The 21,609-nt window shown below is 45.8% G+C and overlaps 1 protein-coding gene across 4 annotated transcripts in view; it reads left to right on the forward strand.

Annotated features, from left to right (window-relative positions):
- The window catches only part of LOC306940930 (uncharacterized protein), a 64,347-nt gene extending 48,435 nt beyond the window's left edge, over nucleotides 1-15,912 (forward strand). For all 4 annotated transcript variants that reach the window (XM_079526196.1, XM_079526195.1, XM_079526199.1 and 1 more), the window contains 3 exons: nucleotides 7,002-7,105; nucleotides 8,438-8,582; nucleotides 15,833-15,912. In XM_079526196.1, the coding sequence (XP_079382322.1) occupies nucleotides 7,002-7,105; nucleotides 8,438-8,582; nucleotides 15,833-15,846 (263 nt within the window). In that variant the 3' untranslated portion in view covers nucleotides 15,847-15,912. The remainder of the gene's footprint in view (nucleotides 1-7,001; nucleotides 7,106-8,437; nucleotides 8,583-15,832) is intronic.
- Nucleotides 15,913-21,609: the final 5,697 nt, after the last annotated feature.

Genomic DNA, 21,609 nt, shown 5'->3' on the forward strand with positions numbered 1-21,609 from the left:
ATGTCGACTAGAAAGGTCGCCCGAGGACGTACTACAGTTCCACGCGTGCGTCTCATGGAGCTCTATAACATATCCCTAAATCAGACCGGAAGGCCTTACCGTTGTGGCGTTCTACAGAAGCAAAGGTTTTAAGTAGCAGATCTACAAGCTCGTAGCGCGCCACTCGGTGTAGTGGAACGTTCGCGCGCGCCATGTCGACTAGAAAGGTCGCCCGAGGACGTACTACAGTTCCACGCGTGCGTCTCGTGGAGCTCTATAACATATCCCTAAATCAGACCGGAAGGCCTTACCGTTGTGGCGTTCTACAGAAGCAAAGGTTTTAAGTAGCAGATCTACAAGCTCGTAGCGCGCCACTCGGTGTAGTGGAACGTTCGCGCGCGCCATGTCGACTAGAAAGGTCGCCCGAGGACGTACTACAGTTCCACGCGTGCGTCTCGTGGAGCTCTATAACATATCCGTAAATCAGACCGGAAGGCCTTACCGTTGTGGCGTTCTACAGAAGCAAAGGTTTTAAGTAGCAGATCTACAAGCTCGTAGCGCGCCACTCGGTGTAGTGGAACGTTCGCGCGCGCCATGTCGACTAGAAAGGTCGCCCGAGGACGTACTACAGTTCCACGCGTGCGTCTCATGGAGCTCTATAACATATCCCTAAATCAGACCGGAAGGCCTTACCGTTGTGGCGTTCTACAGAAGCAAAGGTTTTAAGTAGCAGATCTACAAGCTCGTAGCGCGCCACTCGGTGTAGTGGAACGTTCGCGCGCGCCATGTCGACTAGAAAGGTCGCCCGAGGACGTACTACAGTTCCACGCGTGCGTCTCGTGGAGCTCTATAACATATCCCTAAATCAGACCGGAAGGCCTTACCGTTGTGGCGTTCTACAGAAGCAAAGGTTTTAAGTAGCAGATCTACAAGCTCGTAGCGCGCCACTCGGTGTAGTGGAACGTTCGCGCGCGCCATGTCGACTAGAAAGGTCGCCCGAGGACGTACTACAGTTCCACGCGTGCGTCTCGTGGAGCTCTATAACATATCCGTAAATCAGACCGGAAGGCCTTACCGTTGTGGCGTTCTACAGAAGCAAAGGTTTTAAGTAGCAGATCTACAAGCTCGTAGCGCGCCACTCGGTGTAGTGGAACGTTCGCGCGCGCCATGTCGACTAGAAAGGTCGCCCGAGGACGTACTACAGTTCCACGCGTGCGTCTCATGGAGCTCTATAACATATCCCTAAATCAGACCGGAAGGCCTTACCGTTGTGGCGTTCTACAGAAGCAAAGGTTTTAAGTAGCAGATCTACAAGCTCGTAGCGCGCCACTCGGTGTAGTGGAACGTTCGCGCGCGCCATGTCGACTAGAAAGGTCGCCCGAGGACGTACTACAGTTCCACGCGTGCGTCTCGTGGAGCTCTATAACATATCCGTAAATCAGACCGGAAGGCCTTACCGTTGTGGCGTTCTACAGAAGCAAAGGTTTTAAGTAGCAGATCTACAAGCTCGTAGCGCGCCACTCGGTGTAGTGGAACGTTCGCGCGCGCCATGTCGACTAGAAAGGTCGCCCGAGGACGTACTACAGTTCCACGCGTGCGTCTCATGGAGCTCTATAACATATCCCTAAATCAGACCGGAAGGCCTTACCGTTGTGGCGTTCTACAGAAGCAAAGGTTTTAAGTAGCAGATCTACAAGCTCGTAGCGCGCCACTCGGTGTAGTGGAACGTTCGCGCGCGCCATGTCGACTAGAAAGGTCGCCCGAGGACGTACTACAGTTCCACGCGTGCGTCTCGTGGAGCTCTATAACATATCCCTAAATCAGACCGGAAGGCCTTACCGTTGTGGCGTTCTACAGAAGCAAAGGTTTTAAGTAGCAGATCTACAAGCTCGTAGCGCGCCACTCGGTGTAGTGGAACGTTCGCGCGCGCCATGTCGACTAGAAAGGTCGCCCGAGGACGTACTACAGTTCCACGCGTGCGTCTCGTGGAGCTCTATAACATATCCCTAAATCAGACCGGAAGGCCTTACCGTTGTGGCGTTCTACAGAAGCAAAGGTTTTAAGTAGCAGATCTACAAGCTCGTAGCGCGCCACTCGGTGTAGTGGAACGTTCGCGCGCGCCATGTCGACTAGAAAGGTCGCCCGAGGACGTACTACAGTTCCACGCGTGCGTCTCGTGGAGCTCTATAACATATCCGTAAATCAGACCGGAAGGCCTTACCGTTGTGGCGTTCTACAGAAGCAAAGGTTTTAAGTAGCAGATCTACAAGCTCGTAGCGCGCCACTCGGTGTAGTGGAACGTTCGCGCGCGCCATGTCGACTAGAAAGGTCGCCCGAGGACGTACTACAGTTCCACGCGTGCGTCTCATGGAGCTCTATAACATATCCCTAAATCAGACCGGAAGGCCTTACCGTTGTGGCGTTCTACAGAAGCAAAGGTTTTAAGTAGCAGATCTACAAGCTCGTAGCGCGCCACTCGGTGTAGTGGAACGTTCGCGCGCGCCATGTCGACTAGAAAGGTCGCCCGAGGACGTACTACAGTTCCACGCGTGCGTCTCGTGGAGCTCTATAACATATCCCTAAATCAGACCGGAAGGCCTTACCGTTGTGGCGTTCTACAGAAGCAAAGGTTTTAAGTAGCAGATCTACAAGCTCGTAGCGCGCCACTCGGTGTAGTGGAACGTTCGCGCGCGCCATGTCGACTAGAAAGGTCGCCCGAGGACGTACTACAGTTCCACGCGTGCGTCTCGTGGAGCTCTATAACATATCCGTAAATCAGACCGGAAGGCCTTACCGTTGTGGCGTTCTACAGAAGCAAAGGTTTTAAGTAGCAGATCTACAAGCTCGTAGCGCGCCACTCGGTGTAGTGGAACGTTCGCGCGCGCCATGTCGACTAGAAAGGTCGCCCGAGGACGTACTACAGTTCCACGCGTGCGTCTCATGGAGCTCTATAACATATCCCTAAATCAGACCGGAAGGCCTTACCGTTGTGGCGTTCTACAGAAGCAAAGGTTTTAAGTAGCAGATCTACAAGCTCGTAGCGCGCCACTCGGTGTAGTGGAACGTTCGCGCGCGCCATGTCGACTAGAAAGGTCGCCCGAGGACGTACTACAGTTCCACGCGTGCGTCTCGTGGAGCTCTATAACATATCCCTAAATCAGACCGGAAGGCCTTACCGTTGTGGCGTTCTACAGAAGCAAAGGTTTTAAGTAGCAGATCTACAAGCTCGTAGCGCGCCACTCGGTGTAGTGGAACGTTCGCGCGCGCCATGTCGACTAGAAAGGTCGCCCGAGGACGTACTACAGTTCCACGCGTGCGTCTCGTGGAGCTCTATAACATATCCGTAAATCAGACCGGAAGGCCTTACCGTTGTGGCGTTCTACAGAAGCAAAGGTTTTAAGTAGCAGATCTACAAGCTCGTAGCGCGCCACTCGGTGTAGTGGAACGTTCGCGCGCGCCATGTCGACTAGAAAGGTCGCCCGAGGACGTACTACAGTTCCACGCGTGCGTCTCATGGAGCTCTATAACATATCCCTAAATCAGACCGGAAGGCCTTACCGTTGTGGCGTTCTACAGAAGCAAAGGTTTTAAGTAGCAGATCTACAAGCTCGTAGCGCGCCACTCGGTGTAGTGGAACGTTCGCGCGCGCCATGTCGACTAGAAAGGTCGCCCGAGGACGTACTACAGTTCCACGCGTGCGTCTCGTGGAGCTCTATAACATATCCCTAAATCAGACCGGAAGGCCTTACCGTTGTGGCGTTCTACAGAAGCAAAGGTTTTAAGTAGCAGATCTACAAGCTCGTAGCGCGCCACTCGGTGTAGTGGAACGTTCGCGCGCGCCATGTCGACTAGAAAGGTCGCCCGAGGACGTACTACAGTTCCACGCGTGCGTCTCGTGGAGCTCTATAACATATCCGTAAATCAGACCGGAAGGCCTTACCGTTGTGGCGTTCTACAGAAGCAAAGGTTTTAAGTAGCAGATCTACAAGCTCGTAGCGCGCCACTCGGTGTAGTGGAACGTTCGCGCGCGCCATGTCGACTAGAAAGGTCGCCCGAGGACGTACTACAGTTCCACGCGTGCGTCTCATGGAGCTCTATAACATATCCCTAAATCAGACCGGAAGGCCTTACCGTTGTGGCGTTCTACAGAAGCAAAGGTTTTAAGTAGCAGATCTACAAGCTCGTAGCGCGCCACTCGGTGTAGTGGAACGTTCGCGCGCGCCATGTCGACTAGAAAGGTCGCCCGAGGACGTACTACAGTTCCACGCGTGCGTCTCGTGGAGCTCTATAACATATCCCTAAATCAGACCGGAAGGCCTTACCGTTGTGGCGTTCTACAGAAGCAAAGGTTTTAAGTAGCAGATCTACAAGCTCGTAGCGCGCCACTCGGTGTAGTGGAACGTTCGCGCGCGCCATGTCGACTAGAAAGGTCGCCCGAGGACGTACTACAGTTCCACGCGTGCGTCTCGTGGAGCTCTATAACATATCCGTAAATCAGACCGGAAGGCCTTACCGTTGTGGCGTTCTACAGAAGCAAAGGTTTTAAGTAGCAGATCTACAAGCTCGTAGCGCGCCACTCGGTGTAGTGGAACGTTCGCGCGCGCCATGTCGACTAGAAAGGTCGCCCGAGGACGTACTACAGTTCCACGCGTGCGTCTCATGGAGCTCTATAACATATCCCTAAATCAGACCGGAAGGCCTTACCGTTGTGGCGTTCTACAGAAGCAAAGGTTTTAAGTAGCAGATCTACAAGCTCGTAGCGCGCCACTCGGTGTAGTGGAACGTTCGCGCGCGCCATGTCGACTAGAAAGGTCGCCCGAGGACGTACTACAGTTCCACGCGTGCGTCTCGTGGAGCTCTATAACATATCCGTAAATCAGACCGGAAGGCCTTACCGTTGTGGCGTTCTACAGAAGCAAAGGTTTTAAGTAGCAGATCTACAAGCTCGTAGCGCGCCACTCGGTGTAGTGGAACGTTCGCGCGCGCCATGTCGACTAGAAAGGTCGCCCGAGGACGTACTACAGTTCCACGCGTGCGTCTCATGGAGCTCTATAACATATCCCTAAATCAGACCGGAAGGCCTTACCGTTGTGGCGTTCTACAGAAGCAAAGGTTTTAAGTAGCAGATCTACAAGCTCGTAGCGCGCCACTCGGTGTAGTGGAACGTTCGCGCGCGCCATGTCGACTAGAAAGGTCGCCCGAGGACGTACTACAGTTCCACGCGTGCGTCTCGTGGAGCTCTATAACATATCCGTAAATCAGACCGGAAGGCCTTACCGTTGTGGCGTTCTACAGAAGCAAAGGTTTTAAGTAGCAGATCTACAAGCTCGTAGCGCGCCACTCGGTGTAGTGGAACGTTCGCGCGCGCCATGTCGACTAGAAAGGTCGCCCGAGGACGTACTACAGTTCCACGCGTGCGTCTCGTGGAGCTCTATAACATATCCCTAAATCAGACCGGAAGGCCTTACCGTTGTGGCGTTCTACAGAAGCAAAGGTTTTAAGTAGCAGATCTACAAGCTCGTAGCGCGCCACTCGGTGTAGTGGAACGTTCGCGCGCGCCATGTCGACTAGAAAGGTCGCCCGAGGACGTACTACCGTTCCACGCGTGCGTCTCGTGGAGCTCTATAACATATCCCTAAATCAGACCGGAAGGCCTTACCGTTGTGGCGTTCTACAGAAGCAAAGGTTTTAAGTAGCAGATCTACAAGCTCGTAGCGCGCCACTCGGTGTAGTGGAACGTTCGCGCGCGCCATGTCGACTAGAAAGGTCGCCCGAGGACGTACTACAGTTCCACGCGTTCGTCTCGTGGAGCTCTATAACATATCCGTAAATCAGACCGGAAGGCCTTACCGTTGTGGCGTTCTACAGAAGCAAAGGTTTTAAGTAGCAGATCTACAAGCTCGTAGCGCGCCACTCGGTGTAGTGGAACGTTCGCGCGCGCCATGTCGACTAGAAAGGTCGCCCGAGGACGTACTACAGTTCCACGCGTGCGTCTCGTGGAGCTCTATAACATATCCCTAAATCAGACCGGAAGGCCTTACCGTTGTGGCGTTCTACAGAAGCAAAGGTTTTAAGTAGCAGATCTACAAGCTCGTAGCGCGCCACTCGGTGTAGTGGAACGTTCGCGCGCGCCATGTCGACTAGAAAGGTCGCCCGAGGACGTACTACAGTTCCACGCGTGCGTCTCGTGGAGCTCTATAACATATCCCTAAATCAGACCGGAAGGCCTTACCGTTGTGGCGTTCTACAGAAGCAAAGGTTTTAAGTAGCAGATCTACAAGCTCGTAGCGCGCCACTCGGTGTAGTGGAACGTTCGCGCGCGCCATGTCGACTAGAAAGGTCGCCCGAGGACGTACTACAGTTCCACGCGTGCGTCTCGTGGAGCTCTATAACATATCCCTAAATCAGACCGGAAGGCCTTACCGTTGTGGCGTTCTACAGAAGCAAAGGTTTTAAGTAGCAGATCTACAAGCTTGTGAGCTTGTAGATCTGCTATTTTCAGCATGCAACTAATTGTAAAATGACTTATACTGGATCTCTTGTCCACTAGTCCCTTCCTAACTAGTCTAGTTTTAATTTATTGACGAAATTGTTTAGTCTTAGTTTTAGTCATCATACAGTTGGGTGCCACCGATATTGTCCCTTATCATTTGACCCATTTAGGCCTGACCTCAACATTTAAAAAAATCCTCCAGTTTTCTGAAATAAATATTTTCACGATTTTTCAAAAATAGCAGACCTACAAGCTCGTAGCGCGCCACTCGTAGCGCGCCACTCGGTGACCACTCGGTCAGCAAAAAGAAAAGGACAATATCGATGGCCTCCAACTGTAGCTTAGTTTCAATTTAGTTTCCATTTCGTCAGTGGAAAAAGGTAGTCGACGAACATTTTTCGTCTTAGTTTTAGTCGACGAAATCAACACTCTGACCTCAATGGACGGACGTGTTCCAATCTGTCCCTCTCGTAGTATTATAAAACGACATGCACTGTTCATGCACTGTTCAATTAAACTCTCCTTCCAGGCATAGAAAACGACGAGGAAATCAAACAGCTGGATGAAGAAATCAAAGATTTAAACGAGTCGAACAATCAAGTGGAATCGGACATGATCAAGCTTAGGACTCAAGTAAGTCTCTCCCAGAGCCATAGAGTGAGACAGAGTTACGCAAACTCCGTTCACTTCATGGGGCTTCAGTCCAATGGCGGCTCTCCTACGTACATAGATTTCTATTGAGAATGGGGACAACCAACTGGGACAAGTCCTGGACCGGAAGAAGGCAGAAATGCATTGGACTCAGGGCAACAGCCCAGCTTTAATGATCTTAAATCCCTTTATTTTAGATTGTTTTGTAGTAATCGTACAACATAAACATTACAGAGACTTTAGTTGTTACTGTACAATACTTTAAAACAGTTGGCATGTTGGCACACATGCCTAAAATTGCTCTTATTTGCGCCGCCCTCGTCGAAAACAATGTATTTCAAACTCCAACTTGTCCCTCTCCAGGCTCCATGAACAGCGCTCGAGCGCTCGGTTTCTGCCCCCTCAATATCGTAACTTTTCTATTAGATGGCTCTGGTCTCTCCTACGCTGTCTCCGTCTCAACTGTCCTTCCTGTCTCTCCTATACGCTGTCTCTCTCTCTCTCAGCTTATCTACCGTCTATCACTCCTATACTGTCGATCTGTCTCTCAACCTTTCCTATACTTTCTTTTTCAGGTCAGGTTTGAAAGAAACCAGTTTTTACACATCACTGAGTACCACAGACGAAAAACAGTCTAAGTCCAAATTTCAGACTGACCCCTCCACGAAAAGGCCTCGTTGTCCTGACCCCTTATCTATCATTTATACATTATGGATAAATAGTGTGGACTTAGACTGTTTTTCGTCTGTGGTGTGGCATTCATTAGTTTAGTACAGTTTTGTAGCAAAAGCTTGTAATTATCTAGCACGCAGGAGAAACACTTTACCTGTCCTTTTTTTGTGGTAAAAGCGCTCAAACTTTCTTTTTTTCCCCCCTGCCTTGATCTCTTTGTTTGTGAGTTAAATTAACATTGATTTTACAATATAAATTGGGGGTCCGGGAGATAGAAATGCCATCAAATGAGGGTCCGTAGACTAATATGCATGTCAAACTGGGGGGTCCTTGAAATTAAACGGGTTGAGAATCACTCAGTCCCTGGCATATCTTTTTCAAATGGGGGGTCCGCGGGGCTAATTAGTGTCAATTTGGGGGTCCTTGACGTGAGAAAGTTTGGGGACCACTGATCTGAGGTTTGATGGTACCAGATCATGGGTGCTCGATCACTCTGCTGTGGCCCTGGGGGGTGTCACTCCGCTATGGAGAACTGTCACACGACTCTCTGTCTGTCTGACTGTCTGTCTGTCTACGTCCGTGTCCTCCTGTTTGTGTGTGTGTTTGCGTGCGTGCGTGCGTGCGTTGCGTTGTGTGCGTCAGATCACCACCATTGGAGAGCAGCCTGAAGTCCATCGAGGAGGAGAACAAGGCCATGGAGCAGCAGAACGACTCGCTGCTCCACGAGCTCGCCAACCTGAGCCAGACGCTCATCAACAGCCTGGCCAACATCCAGCTCCCGCACATGGTACGGTAGGGCATTGCAGGACACGTGGGCGCCGCCACCTTCACTTAACCCATTTGGGGCGGGGACCCCTTTTGGTGCTTTAAGCATTATGTTATAGTTTAGCTATTGAAAAACAGCAGATCTACAAGCTCATAGCGCGCCACCGAGTGGCGCGCTACGAGCTGGTAGGTCTGCTATTTTTGAAAAAAAACGTGAAAATGTAGCGCAAATCTTTGAATATATAATTCTCTCAGAGCGAACGTTTTTTGAACTCAAATCTTTGCTTCTGGTGGGGGTCCCTGGAACAACATATTTTGAGATGGGAGTCGGAGGCCAAATACATATAATGTTTGGGGGTCCTTGACATGAAATAGTTTGAGCACCACTGACATAGAAACGTAGGTTTTTCAGAAAACTGTCAGGGTTTAGAAGACATTTGTAGAATCGTCCTCAGGTCTAAATGGGTTAATGTGGCCCTCAGGTTCATGGTCAAACATGACCCCGCTTTAATTACTTCAGTCTAAATTAGTAGCTTAACGAGTAGTTATTGTCTTTTTTTACGCCCAATGTCCAACTTAGTTCATAAAGTTAACATGACTAAGGCATTTGAAATGAAATAAAAATGGATTCCAATTCAAAAATAGCAAAACATTATTCAGGATTTCACTTAAAATAATAGCAAAAATTGCTGATCTACAAGCTCAAGCTACAAGCTCGTTTTGAGTGAATTGTAGTGAATGTAATAAATGTAACGCTCATCTGTTTGTTTCCTCCGTTGGCTGTGTGTGTGCGTGTGAGTGTGCGTGCGTGCGTGCGTGCGTGTTTTGACGCCTCACACACATTGACCACGAACCATGCACATCAACGCCTCAACCAACTGCTTTGGCTTTTTTTTTCAGTTTGACAAACATGCTGCTGCTACATGTGTGTGTGACTGTGTCCATATGGTTCCGTTGTGTAGAGAGAAGACAGCTGGGCCTAAATTGGATAATAAATCATTGATCTATTAGCCAATACATTGATAAGTTACAAATATCCAGTCTTTCCATTAATTAATGTGTGCTCAAAGTGGGTTGAGGGACCTTCGAGGTTCCTTTGAAGGTGGTCCAAATGAACCATTACAGCTTCTGTAACTCTGAGTGTGTACAAATGGAACCAAATGGACCCTACGGGTCCCTATGGGTCTAGCCTGGGGTCCACCTCTACTTTCTATGGCATAAGCAGCTCCCGGCAGGATCCGCCGGGAGAATCTAGACGCAGCTGCACGACATGAGGCTAATTAATTAGAGCGACGGAGAGAGAGAGGAGTGTGTGCGCGTGTGTGTACGTGTGTGCCTCAATTTAACAAAGGTGCAGACGATCAGAAATCAGCCGAGAGTGAGCGACGTTTGCGCTACTCTATGCCGAATTGAAGTGGACTCGGTCCCAGACTTTTTTTTTTCTCTCCCTGGAAATAAAAAAACGTCTGGGTTTCCAGGGCTACTATGGGTCCATTTGCTTCCATGTGTACAATCTCAGGGTTATAGGGGGTCCTTGAAAATAAAACATTTGAGAACCTGCACTCGGGACTCGTAATCAAAATAAAAACCCAACAATATTATGGTAAAAAAATACATAAATGCCCACAGACAAAGACAAGTCTTGTATGGACATGTTGGTGACCCCGGCCTGTGAGAACAGCCCTGTTACCTGCATGGTAACACAGGCCCAATCTAGGCCTCATTCACACATAAAGAACATATGTTCTGTGCTCTGCCTGTGTTTAATGGCCACCTCAATGCTTTTCCAATGGGAGTCACATGGCTCGACCAAACATTTGTGTTTGAGGGCTGTGTTCTGGTCCCCCGCCTCCCCTCCATCAAACACAAATGTTTGGTCAAACCCATGTGACTCCCATTTGGAAAAGCATTGAGGCGGCCATCAAACACAGGCAGAGCACATGCAGAACATATGTTCTTTATGTGTGAATGAGGCCTTATGTGTGTGTGTGGGTGTGTGTGTAACAGACTTAATAGATTCTCCAGACCCCTTTTTGAACCTATAGCTCCTCGCCACTCGCCCTACACACACTTCCACTTGTTTTGAGCATAGATATATATATATGAACAATAGAGACGGCACTGGATGGGAGGGGAATCCCGGGGCTGTCTCTATTATTTATATATCTATGCTCAAACCAAGTGGAAGTGTGTAGGGCGAGTGGCGAGGAGCTATAGGTTAAAAAAGGGCCCAGTGGTCTAGTGACACTGGAGAGAATGTATAATTAGTTTGCCACACACGCACGCACGCACGCACGCACGCACGCATGCACGCACGCACGCACGCACGCACGCACGCACGCACTAACACTAGACTCCTGTGTCAGTGTGTGTGTGTGTGTAGTATATCAGACTAATAGATCCTCTGTACACCCCTCTCTCTCTGTATAGAGACCCCCGGCTCAGAAACGCGCCCCCTGTAAAGCATATATCGGCCGTGGTGTACAGATGACCCACAGAGTAAGAAACAAGCCTCAATCCTTTATTATCCCTTTTGTCCTTTTATCTCAATTACCCTTCTTTTCTGCACCCCCCCCTCCTCCTTTCCCTCCTCCCACTATATGCTGTCATGACATCACAACTATACACGTTAAATCACGGAGCGATACATTGTATCCGGGGTAGCTTAGTCGGTAGAGCTCTCGCCTTTGGACCACAAGGTCATGGGTTCGATCCCGGGCCACCGCCAACTCAGCGTATGAGTATAGCGCGGCTTGGGTGCGGCAAGTTGTGCGGAAAGTTCTGGGAGCTGATACTAGGCGTGGCATCCGTCTAGACTCCCGCGTGTTACAGGCTGATACCGACTACAAGCCACTTCCGACTTTCACATTCAATTGACGATTATTCTATCCAGAAAGGTAACGTGGTGTCATGTCACACCGTTGAAATGAATAGCGGCAGAACCTCACAAGATGAAAAAAGAATACGATGCAAAACACTGAAATCAATAATGTTAAGTGTGTATTGTTCAGCAGACACCAAGCAGACACCAATCATAACAGGGACCATTTATAAAACACAATAGTGTAATTAGAGAAGAATAATTCAAAAGCTCAAATGAAATTGAAATTCAATCAGCAAATCATATAACAGCCACGTTCACATATCGATGGAAAAGGTCGACCAAATAGCCACGGATAGTTTCTTATTTTATTTTATTTTTTTAAGAAGAAAAGCTAATGTACCAGCTCACAACACATCATGCTATTTATGTTTTGTTTTATTCATAGAGTATTTTTTATTTAATTGTTCCTTCTCCTTTCCATTGGTTCATCCATGCTCTGCCTCTGTCTCCATTGGCTAATCCATTCACCCCATTATGACCTATGTCTGTTTACTGTCTGTGTCCTTCCTCCGACCCTCCTCTCTTTTACAAACCTTTATGTTCTACTTTAGCTATTGAAAAATAACAGATCTACAAGCTCGTATAAGCTCGCTTATACGAGTATATAGGTCTGCTTATATGTAGTAACCTGACTCCGCCAGATGGGGCAGCAGAGAGTACACTGGGTTCCCCCCTCCTGCTCCCATCTGGGAACTCTCAGGCAGACTTGATGCCCAGCCACAAAACGGCCTGGCCAATCAGCGGCAGCTAGAGGCGGGATCAAGGCAGCACTGTGTATGCCTTGATCCCACCTCTAGCTGCAGCTGATTGGCCATCAAGTCTGCCATCAAGTCTGCCTGAGAGTTCCCAGATGGGAGCAGGAGGGGGGAACCCAGTGTACTCTCTGCTGCCCCATCTGGCGGAGTCAGGTTATATATGTAGGTCTGCTATTTAAAATGCGGCACATATCTTTGAATATATATTCTTTCAGAGCGAACGTTTTTAACTCAAATCTTTGCTTCTGTGGGGTTCCTGGAACAGCACATTTTCAGATGGGGGTCGGTGGCCCAATTACATATCATTTTTGGGTCCTTGACATGAAATATTGAGCACCACTAATATAGAAACATACTGTAGGTATTTCAGAAAACTGTCAGGATTTAGAAGACATTTCTTTTTTTCAAAGTCAGGCCTAAATGGGTTAAAGGAGAATTCCTTTAATTCTTACCATAATCAGATGGTATATTATCTCGTTGATGTCGGGAGGAAACCTCCTAACTCCATTTTTTGAGGTTTTTGATTATTATTATTTTTTGAGTGGTGTAAACCACTCCTACAACTGGCTTTGTTAGTCTGTCTGTCTGTGCTCAAAAAATGAGCACGGTTGATGCTGATTTCATTACATCAGACATTACGTCAGACCACAGCTGATCAGGCTATATAATACTTTACACGACTCAGTTCACACGGGTGTGATTTTTCTTTGCATAAATCAGTGCTATTGAACACCCTTTATTTTATGACTATATAGATTCTGTCCACAGAGTTTGTACCTCCGCGAGTCTTGGAAAACAAGATTTCTCCTGTGATGTCATCCAAAGTCTCCTTTGGGCTGTCCTAACCCACTACGGCTATCTAAGAAAATAAATAAATACAAATGAATTTCCCAGCGATTAGAATAAGAGATTTACCGCAAAACCCCACCCTGCCTGCACACTCGGAGCTGCGGGGGGCTCGGGATGGAGCTATATGAACTAGTAGTCTAGTAGCCAGCCCATAGAGCCCCATTGTGAACCCAGACATGTTGAGTACACCAAAGTTTTATGTTAGAAATGTTGAGTATGGGTCCCCAGCATGTAGAAACTGCCTGATGCTAACTTGCATATGTTGAGCAATTTTCATAATTGGCATAATATGTGACCATACCATTAACAACCTATAGAAGGCAAAAAAATAATCCAAATTTCATCATGCTTTATGTATTTTTTTTATTTATTTTTTTCCTCATAGGTTGTTAATGGTATGGTCAGATATTATGCCAATATGAAAATTGCTCAACATATGCAAGTTAGCATCCAGCAGTTTCTACATGCTGGGGACCCATACTAAACATTTCTAACATAAAACGTTGGTGTACTCACCATGTCCGGGTTCACATTCTGGCTACTAGACTATAGGGCTGGGACTTGATTAATAAAAACATTGATCTAATTCATTTGAGGCATTGTAATGAAGTAATTAAAATTAATAGCATTTTAATATTTGACCTGAGAAGGATTATTTGTTTCTATTACAACGGATTTTGGTATACGAGTTAATAAGTGAGTTGTTTTATTTCCATCCACTGGGCTTCCATCCACTGATCGGCTTCTTATCCTGTTGCGTGCACCGGTATGATCCGTACGCCTGAACTTCGGCCAGTGAGAAAGGTTCTGTGGTAGCCAGACAACTATTCCACAATCTCCAAATGCTATATAGAGTCTGGAACTATAGCCCCCGCATGAGCTGAGTAACGGAATGCTATAGAGTCTGGAACTATAGCCCCATGAGCTGAGTAACGGAATGCTATATAGAGTCTGGAATTATAGCCCCATGAGCTGAGTAACGGAATGCTATATAGAGTCTGGAACTATAGCCCCATGAGCTGAGTAACGGAATGCTATATAGAGTCTGGAATTATAGCCCCATGAGCTGAGTAACGGAATGCTATATAGAGTCTGGAACTATAGCCCCCACATGAGCTGAGTAAGGAATGCTATATAGAGTCTGGAACTATAGCCCCATGAGCTGAGTAACGGAATGCTATATAGAGTCTGGAACTATAGCCCCATGAGCTGAGTAACGGAATGCTATATAGAGTCTGGAACTATAGCCCCATGAGCTGAGTAACGGAATGCTATATAGAGTCTGGAACTATAGCCCCATGAGCTGAGTAACGGAATGCTATATAGAGTCTGGAACTATAGCCCCGCATGAGCTGAGTAAGGAATGCTATATAGAGTCTGGAACTATAGCCCCATGAGCTGAGTAACGGAATGCTATATAGAGTCTGGAACTATAGCCCCATGAGCTGAGTAACGGAATGCTATATAGAGTCTGGAACTATAGCCCCATGAGCTGAGTAACGGAATGCTATATAGAGTCTGGAACTATAGCCCCGCATGAGCTGAGTAAGGAAGCTGCCATTTCCGTTCACGGAAATATATTTTAAAATATCTTTAGGGCTTATTTTTTTAATTTCCTTTTCTGCTAAGCAACAAGCTATATATGCTTAGCTGTTTTCTATTTATATTAGGATAAATGTGCGCGACTGTAAAGACGAAACAGAAGTGGCGAGGTCGAGGCTCCACTTCCGCTTTATCGCTTACGCATGATAGCTCTTCCGTTGTATGATCCAGACTGTATGATGAAGCGTTTGGAAATCACGGAGGCAACAGTCTGGTAACGTGAGACTAGATTAAAGGCAATTAGAACACGACTATAGTCCGAAATTCTCCTTTAATTAATCAATCAGTTCATGCGATGTGACTGTCGGCGTGATTGGTGTGCTGTGCATGTGAACAACCAATCAACAATGGATAGGTCGCTTTGGCGTTTGGTCGTTTAATTCAGAGGTTTTCAGCCAGTGGTCCGGGGACCACCAGTGGCCCTTGAAGGGATTCCAGGTGGTCCCCATCAGCTAAATGATGGAGAGTTGTTAACCAAATGGACCCTTATAGAGCGCCGCAGTCCCGCCTCCTACCAGGGCCCAGGAAATGATTCCCCGTTCATTTTCCTCATAGACATTTCAAAAAGTATTTATTTAAAGACCTTTTAAGCCTCATACAAAGCCAACTAGAGTTGTGACAAATCATGACAACACAATTTTTCGGGCCGAACAAATCAAGAAAACAGGCACTTTTTCTTTGGTGTTTTTCTTCTTTGCAATTACGGGTCCAAATGGTTTCATTTTACGCTCTCAAGAGTTAAATCGTTCTACACAATTAGAGAATGTGGAAGAATTGTTATTTTTGATCTGCGTTTGCCTGTTATCTCATATGGCGCCGCATTGACGCCGCATGGAATTGTAGACAAAATCGTATCCAACGATAAAAAAAATATTCGTTCGTTTTGGGTGTGAGAGGCTAAATGTCATCAAACGGTGGTTCCGTGTCTCAAATGCTGAATGCAAAAATGGTCCGTGTTCTTATGAAAAGGTTTGAAAACCACTGGTCTAATTGGTGGCCATGCCCCCCCCCCCTCCTCCTCCTCCTCCTCAGGAACCAATGAATGAGCAGAACTTTGATTTCCCCCCTCCTCCTCAGGAACCAATGAATGAGCAGAACTTTGATTTTCCCCCTCCCCCTCCTCCTCTGGAACCAATGAATGAGCAGAACTTTGATTTTCCCCCTCCCCCTCCTCCTCCTCAGGAACCAATGAATGAGCAGAACTTTGACTCGTACGTGAGCACGTTGACGGACATGTACACCCACCAGGACCACTACCAGAGCCCGGAGAACAAGGCTCTGCTGGAGAACATCAAGCAGGCGGTTCAGGGCATCCAGGTGTAGATGATGCAAAAAAAAGGAAAAAAACCCAGAATCAATCACATTTGCATTAACCAACGTAAGCCCTCTTTTTTATACTTTGTCGCACGACGGTGTTAAGCGGTGGAAATGGCATCCGAAAGTTCGCTATTTCTTCTTTATTTTTAAATAGGGGATGCCATATGCTTGAAAGGGAGTGATACCCTATACTGTAGGTTGATTTTATAGTTTCTTTGTTTTTTTCCCACCCCCAGCAGGTAAAATAACAATGGCAGGCTAAGCAACACAGCTGCAGCTAATGAAATTAATGATGGGTGTGTTTAGATTTTGGAATGTCTCCAGAACCATGGGTGCTCCCCAGGTGCAGGCAATGAGGCATGGACCAGCGAAGCGACAATTTAAGGATTTTTTTCAGAGCTTTTAAATACCTCAATTTACGGTATAAAAGTAATGAACAAACTAAACTATAAAAGCTGGTCAAACATTGGCCAAATAGGCAAAACATATAGGCTAAGGTCAAGGAAGAGGCAAAATTTGTGAAAATATATAGAAGCTCTATACAACTGTAGATCTGCTACTTTCACAATATTTATGGAACCAAAAAATGTAATGCCTCCTGCAATTCCAAGTGCTTGTCAGGATGGGGGTTCCCAGTTCAAATATGATTGTTCTGGGGGGTCCCAGTTCAAATTTGATTAGGGTCCCCAGTTCAAATTTGATTATTCTGGAGGTTCGCAGTTCAAATTTGATTATTATAGGGGTCCCCAGTTCAAATTTGATTATTCTGAGGGGTCCCAGTTCAAAGTTGATTATTATGGGGGTCCCCAGTTCAAATTTGATTATTCTGGGGGGCCCCTAGTTACAATGTGATTATTCTGGGGGACTCCATTTAAATCAGCCGGCCATGTTTTTAATCTGTTGTGGTTTAAACTCCAAACTCAGCCTATATAGGGCTTCATGCTCCTTTATAAGGAGGGGGGGGGGGGGGGGGGTCTAATAGAGGGAGTGGATTTAATTATTACTTTTTTGCTGCTGTAATTTATTTATTTATTTATTTATTTATTTATCAAGTCTATCAATGCTGAACACTCAACTCCATGTGTAGCTCTCTCTCTCTCTCTCTCTCTCTCTCTCTCTCTCTCTCTCTCTCTCTCTCTCTCTCTCTCTCTCTCTCTCTCTCTCTCTCTCTCTCTTTGCTGACATATTTGCCTTGCTTTGAAAAAAAAGAAAAGAATCGCCAACAACGGGGCAAAGGGTTTTAAAAATGAACACTCGACGGCATTTTTTTGTACATTTTCATAACGACCTAATATAATGTGACGTACTGTTTATATAGCTGCTAATGTAGCACATTCTGGTGTACCATGTAATATTTACGAAGTGTAAAGCTTGAATCATTCGTTTAGTTTAAAAAAAAAACAACAAAAAAAATACACTTCCAGGCAAACGGGTGCGCGGTGGTGTCAGAGAGGTGGACGGCGATGTGAAGAGCAATCATGCGTCCGAGAGTTCAGCTTTGTTCTCCGTGGATTCAGAACAGAACACGTAGTCTCTCAAGTCAAGACAGACCGTCGGCTGGCCCCAGTTTCCAAACAAGGCTGTCGTTTTGTCACTTTTGTGCCTTTATTGATAGTGAACAGTAGACAGACAGGGAAGGAGGAGAGAGAGATGGGGAGTGACACACGGCAAAGGCCGTCGGGCTCGGGAGTCGAACCCGCGGCACACAGTCCGGCTGGCTCGGCAGCCTAGGTGCCCAGACGGTTGAGCTAACCGTCTGGGCCAGCTTTCACATTTTTAACCTCAAAAGTCCTTCACTGTTTTTTCATAATTGTTTATGCATGTTATTTGGATTTTAGATCGACACCTATTAGACACTCTTTCTGCAACCATATACATGCATTTGGAACTGGCCTCCCTATTTGTTTGCTTTCGCAATAGATGCGCATGAATAACTCCTTGCGCCAACAAAATAATGTTACGCAAATAAACAAAGGTCAATGGGACCAAAATGGCGGTGCCATGTCATTATTCTGACTTATTCTGACAATATTCCGACCTCTCATAATTCCAAACTAACTTTATCCCAAACCCTAACCTATAACCTCACAGGAAGCCACGGGTGATTTTTAACCCGCAGCACGGGTGAATCACCTAGAATGCCCGGAGGTATTTGTAACCATAAAATCAGGACGCCCAGCGATTTGTTTCTTCAGGGCCCATTTCAAGGTGCACAAGGCGCCATCTTGGATGTAGCTGAAGTAGCTAGATGTAGCCAAAACACCCCCGAGGCGATCGACAACAACGGGAAGTATGATTACTTCTAACGCGACAAGCGACGGGACCGCAAAACCTAATCTTTGGTTAGAATTGGACGGATTGATTTAGATCAAGAGTTATTCACGTTTGAAGACTTTTCCTCTCATCCACTAAAATGGAGGGGGACAACTTTGGATGACGTCCCAACCGGAAATGACATCGAATGTTGCCCAACAGGCGCTCCCAGCCTGTAGAGCGGTGCGCTCGGTTATGATATCATTAATGTTCCGTCCTGTGATTAATCTCCGTCCTGAGATCTTTTATTTCCACAACCACAATCTTCCAGCAAAACGTACCATAGTTTAGATTAGTAGAAAGGTTGTCAAACCTCTAGAACCCCTCTCCCAGTGTATACTACAAACCTGATGACAATTAAACAATGGACAGAGATAGCACACGGCCTCTGTCGCCAGAAATGGTGAAATATCTGACACAAAATGTTAAAGCGTGTTGGAGTTTGAGTTAAACAAACAGCAGAGTTAAGTTCAGAACTCTGGTGTAGCTGTTTCGGTCTGAACTTCGGCCCGAAGCCCAAAACATCCGACTTTGTTTGAAGTGAGCTGCAGGCTTCAGTCGAAGCCAATTGCTAGGTAGCTGCTTAGCAGAAAAGAAAAATGTAATATATATTTTTCCCATTCTTACCGTAACTATAATTTCATGATTTTACATTGTGCCTGGCAGAGTCTCGGTAGAATTTGCATATTGTGGAACAGAATGTCTGGCTTGAGAGACTATAAAGATTGGATTGTAAAGTTAAAGTTTTGTTTTTTTGTTTTCGGAAACGATGTTTGACAGCTCTGTCTTCAGTGTAGACATTAAATACTACTGTCTATGATTGAGTTAAAAAAAATGACGAGACAAGATGTTTTACTACAAACACAAAGAATCTCAAACATATAGGAAACTCAACTGGTGAAAATTCCCCTTATCCCCAAATAGATCTAGACTCCTGTAGTTTAAAACATACTATTCTGCACTTTCGAGAGAATATTTCTGCTTTTCATTCAGAGAATGAAGCTCAGATCGACTATTAAAAATGTAGGTAGACAATCTGTCATTATGAATTAATGTATCACTACTAGCTACTAGGATGACTTATCAGCAATATTGGTACGGTAATATTAAATCACTTGTTTAGATATGGGATGCAATCTATATAAAAAAAATGTTTGGGTATATGCAATTTCTTATGAATTAGATCTAGCAAAGAGCTGATAGATCTTTTTACTAAATATAAATGTATTGCGTTTTTGTATAAACCTTTTAATACAATCATGTTTCAAGGAATCCAATGTGGGTGATTGGTTCCCAAAATGAAAGAGGGGCGAATGACTCGTTTATTGTTTTTTTGTTTTTGTTTTTTTGGGGGGGGGGTCTTTCTTGTGTTGGACGATCTTGCACATCGGAACAACTCGGTTCCGTGCTCTGATGATGTTTGTTGTGAACTATTGCGGTAAGCGACACCGGAAAAAGAGGGGCAGACGACCTTTTGTAGATAAATGCTTTCTTTTTGACAGCTGCTGAATCCACAGGACATACAGGGTTTACATCACAACAACAACAACAGTAGTACGTGTATATTGCAACCTGTTCAGTACAATTGTCTTTCCACAACCATGCATCTATATAATAAAGCCTGCAGTCATACAGTATACATAGTTTCAATCCAACACATTCTCACTACCCAGATCGTAATATGCTGATGACGAGTTGGGGGAAATCTATACTATCGTGTGACACACGATGGGCTTCACCTTTTCAACATTCCTGGTATAGTCCCGATTCACGCGACTCACTTCTGCAGAGTCAGCGCCGTATACTTAGTGAGAACGAAATACAGACATCCTCCCTCCCAACTCCTAATAGGTTGACTCTTGTTGTGGCGGGGGGGGAAATTAAATATATAACTAAAAACAGGCGCCCGTGCCGAACGGTGCGATGTCGCCACCCAATGTTAGAATCCTAAATCATGTTTGTTCTTGTCCAACGTCACACGTCTGATGCCGACGTATACGTTTGGTCAGATGTTGCCTAACTCGCCATCGTAGTGGTGCGACCTGGCTGTAAGAATGTGTTAATTAAGCAGGCATAATTATCTGAGCCACAATATGACCATGAAATGACATGAGATGATTTATATATATATATATATATATATATATATATATATATATATATATATATATATATATATATTTGACTGCCTTTTTTGTAGACTGTGGGGAAATATAAAGAGTGTACTTCCACCGAGTAGAATATTAACAATGAAGTGTGATGTATTCCACTCGACGTAACACACACAACAATCGTTAATTAATTAAACGTGCTTTTGCAAGGTTTGATCCAAATTGGCCCAACTTTCATGTGTTACAAGGTTGTCTGAAATCACGGTGCAGGTAGAATCTTGTGGTGTAAAATCATCATTAACATGCACGTGCTTCATTGGAACGACATGTCAAAGTATTCGGTTAAAAAGTGTCACTTGTTGTTTCACTTGTTACAACTTATTGAAACTGTGATTTCAGAACTTATATAAATAATATATAATGTTGACAATTCCTCTTCAATAATAAACTTTTTTTTTAATGAAGGGATTTAAAAAATCTGGCTGATTATGTCATAGTAGACAGTTAATATATACGATCCAATGAACAATATAAGATTTGTACAGAGTGGAAACTGATTTTGCACACAAACAACCCCAGTATGCTGGTGATTTTAATGTCATCACTTAAGGCCTATATATATTCTTATTTGGCCGGGGTCCCCAGGAACCTATACAGTACACGGCCCCCTCCTTTTCTCCCCCTTTAACACATTTCTTGGCCAAAAATACCCAATCTACAAATTTAAAACACGCCACAGCTTGTAGAACAGCCCTTTTCATCGAATGTTTGCCTATTTCCGTTTTAATGTTCGCTTTCTATGATAGGGACACTAGGGATCTGTACAGAAAATACAAAGTGAAAACACAAAAATCGTATAATATCAATTATAAGTTCATCCTAAATTGATTTACTAAGCAAACGCATTAACCCTTTAGTGTACATATTCTGGTATTCTGGAAGATGCAAACATTTGCAGAAAATAGGCTAAGATTTGGCGAAAATCAAGCAGGCATGTAGGTCGGCTATTTTGCGACAAAAAGATTTTGATTGTACAGAGGGAGACAATGAGGGTGCCAGAGACACACCCTTGGAAGACCCCGGTCAGCGCGTGCACAGTAGGCCTACACATGGTGTATTAAGTGTTGAATGAGTCCAGCGGGATCTATTCAAGGCACACGTTCCATGACTTCATGTCTAGACTTTGTCTAGAGTGTAGCTTCTGCCAATATGACGTAG

This window comes from Electrona antarctica, assembly GCF_951216825.1.
Source record: "Electrona antarctica genome assembly, chromosome: 17".
Lineage (NCBI taxonomy): Eukaryota > Metazoa > Chordata > Actinopteri > Myctophiformes > Myctophidae > Electrona > Electrona antarctica.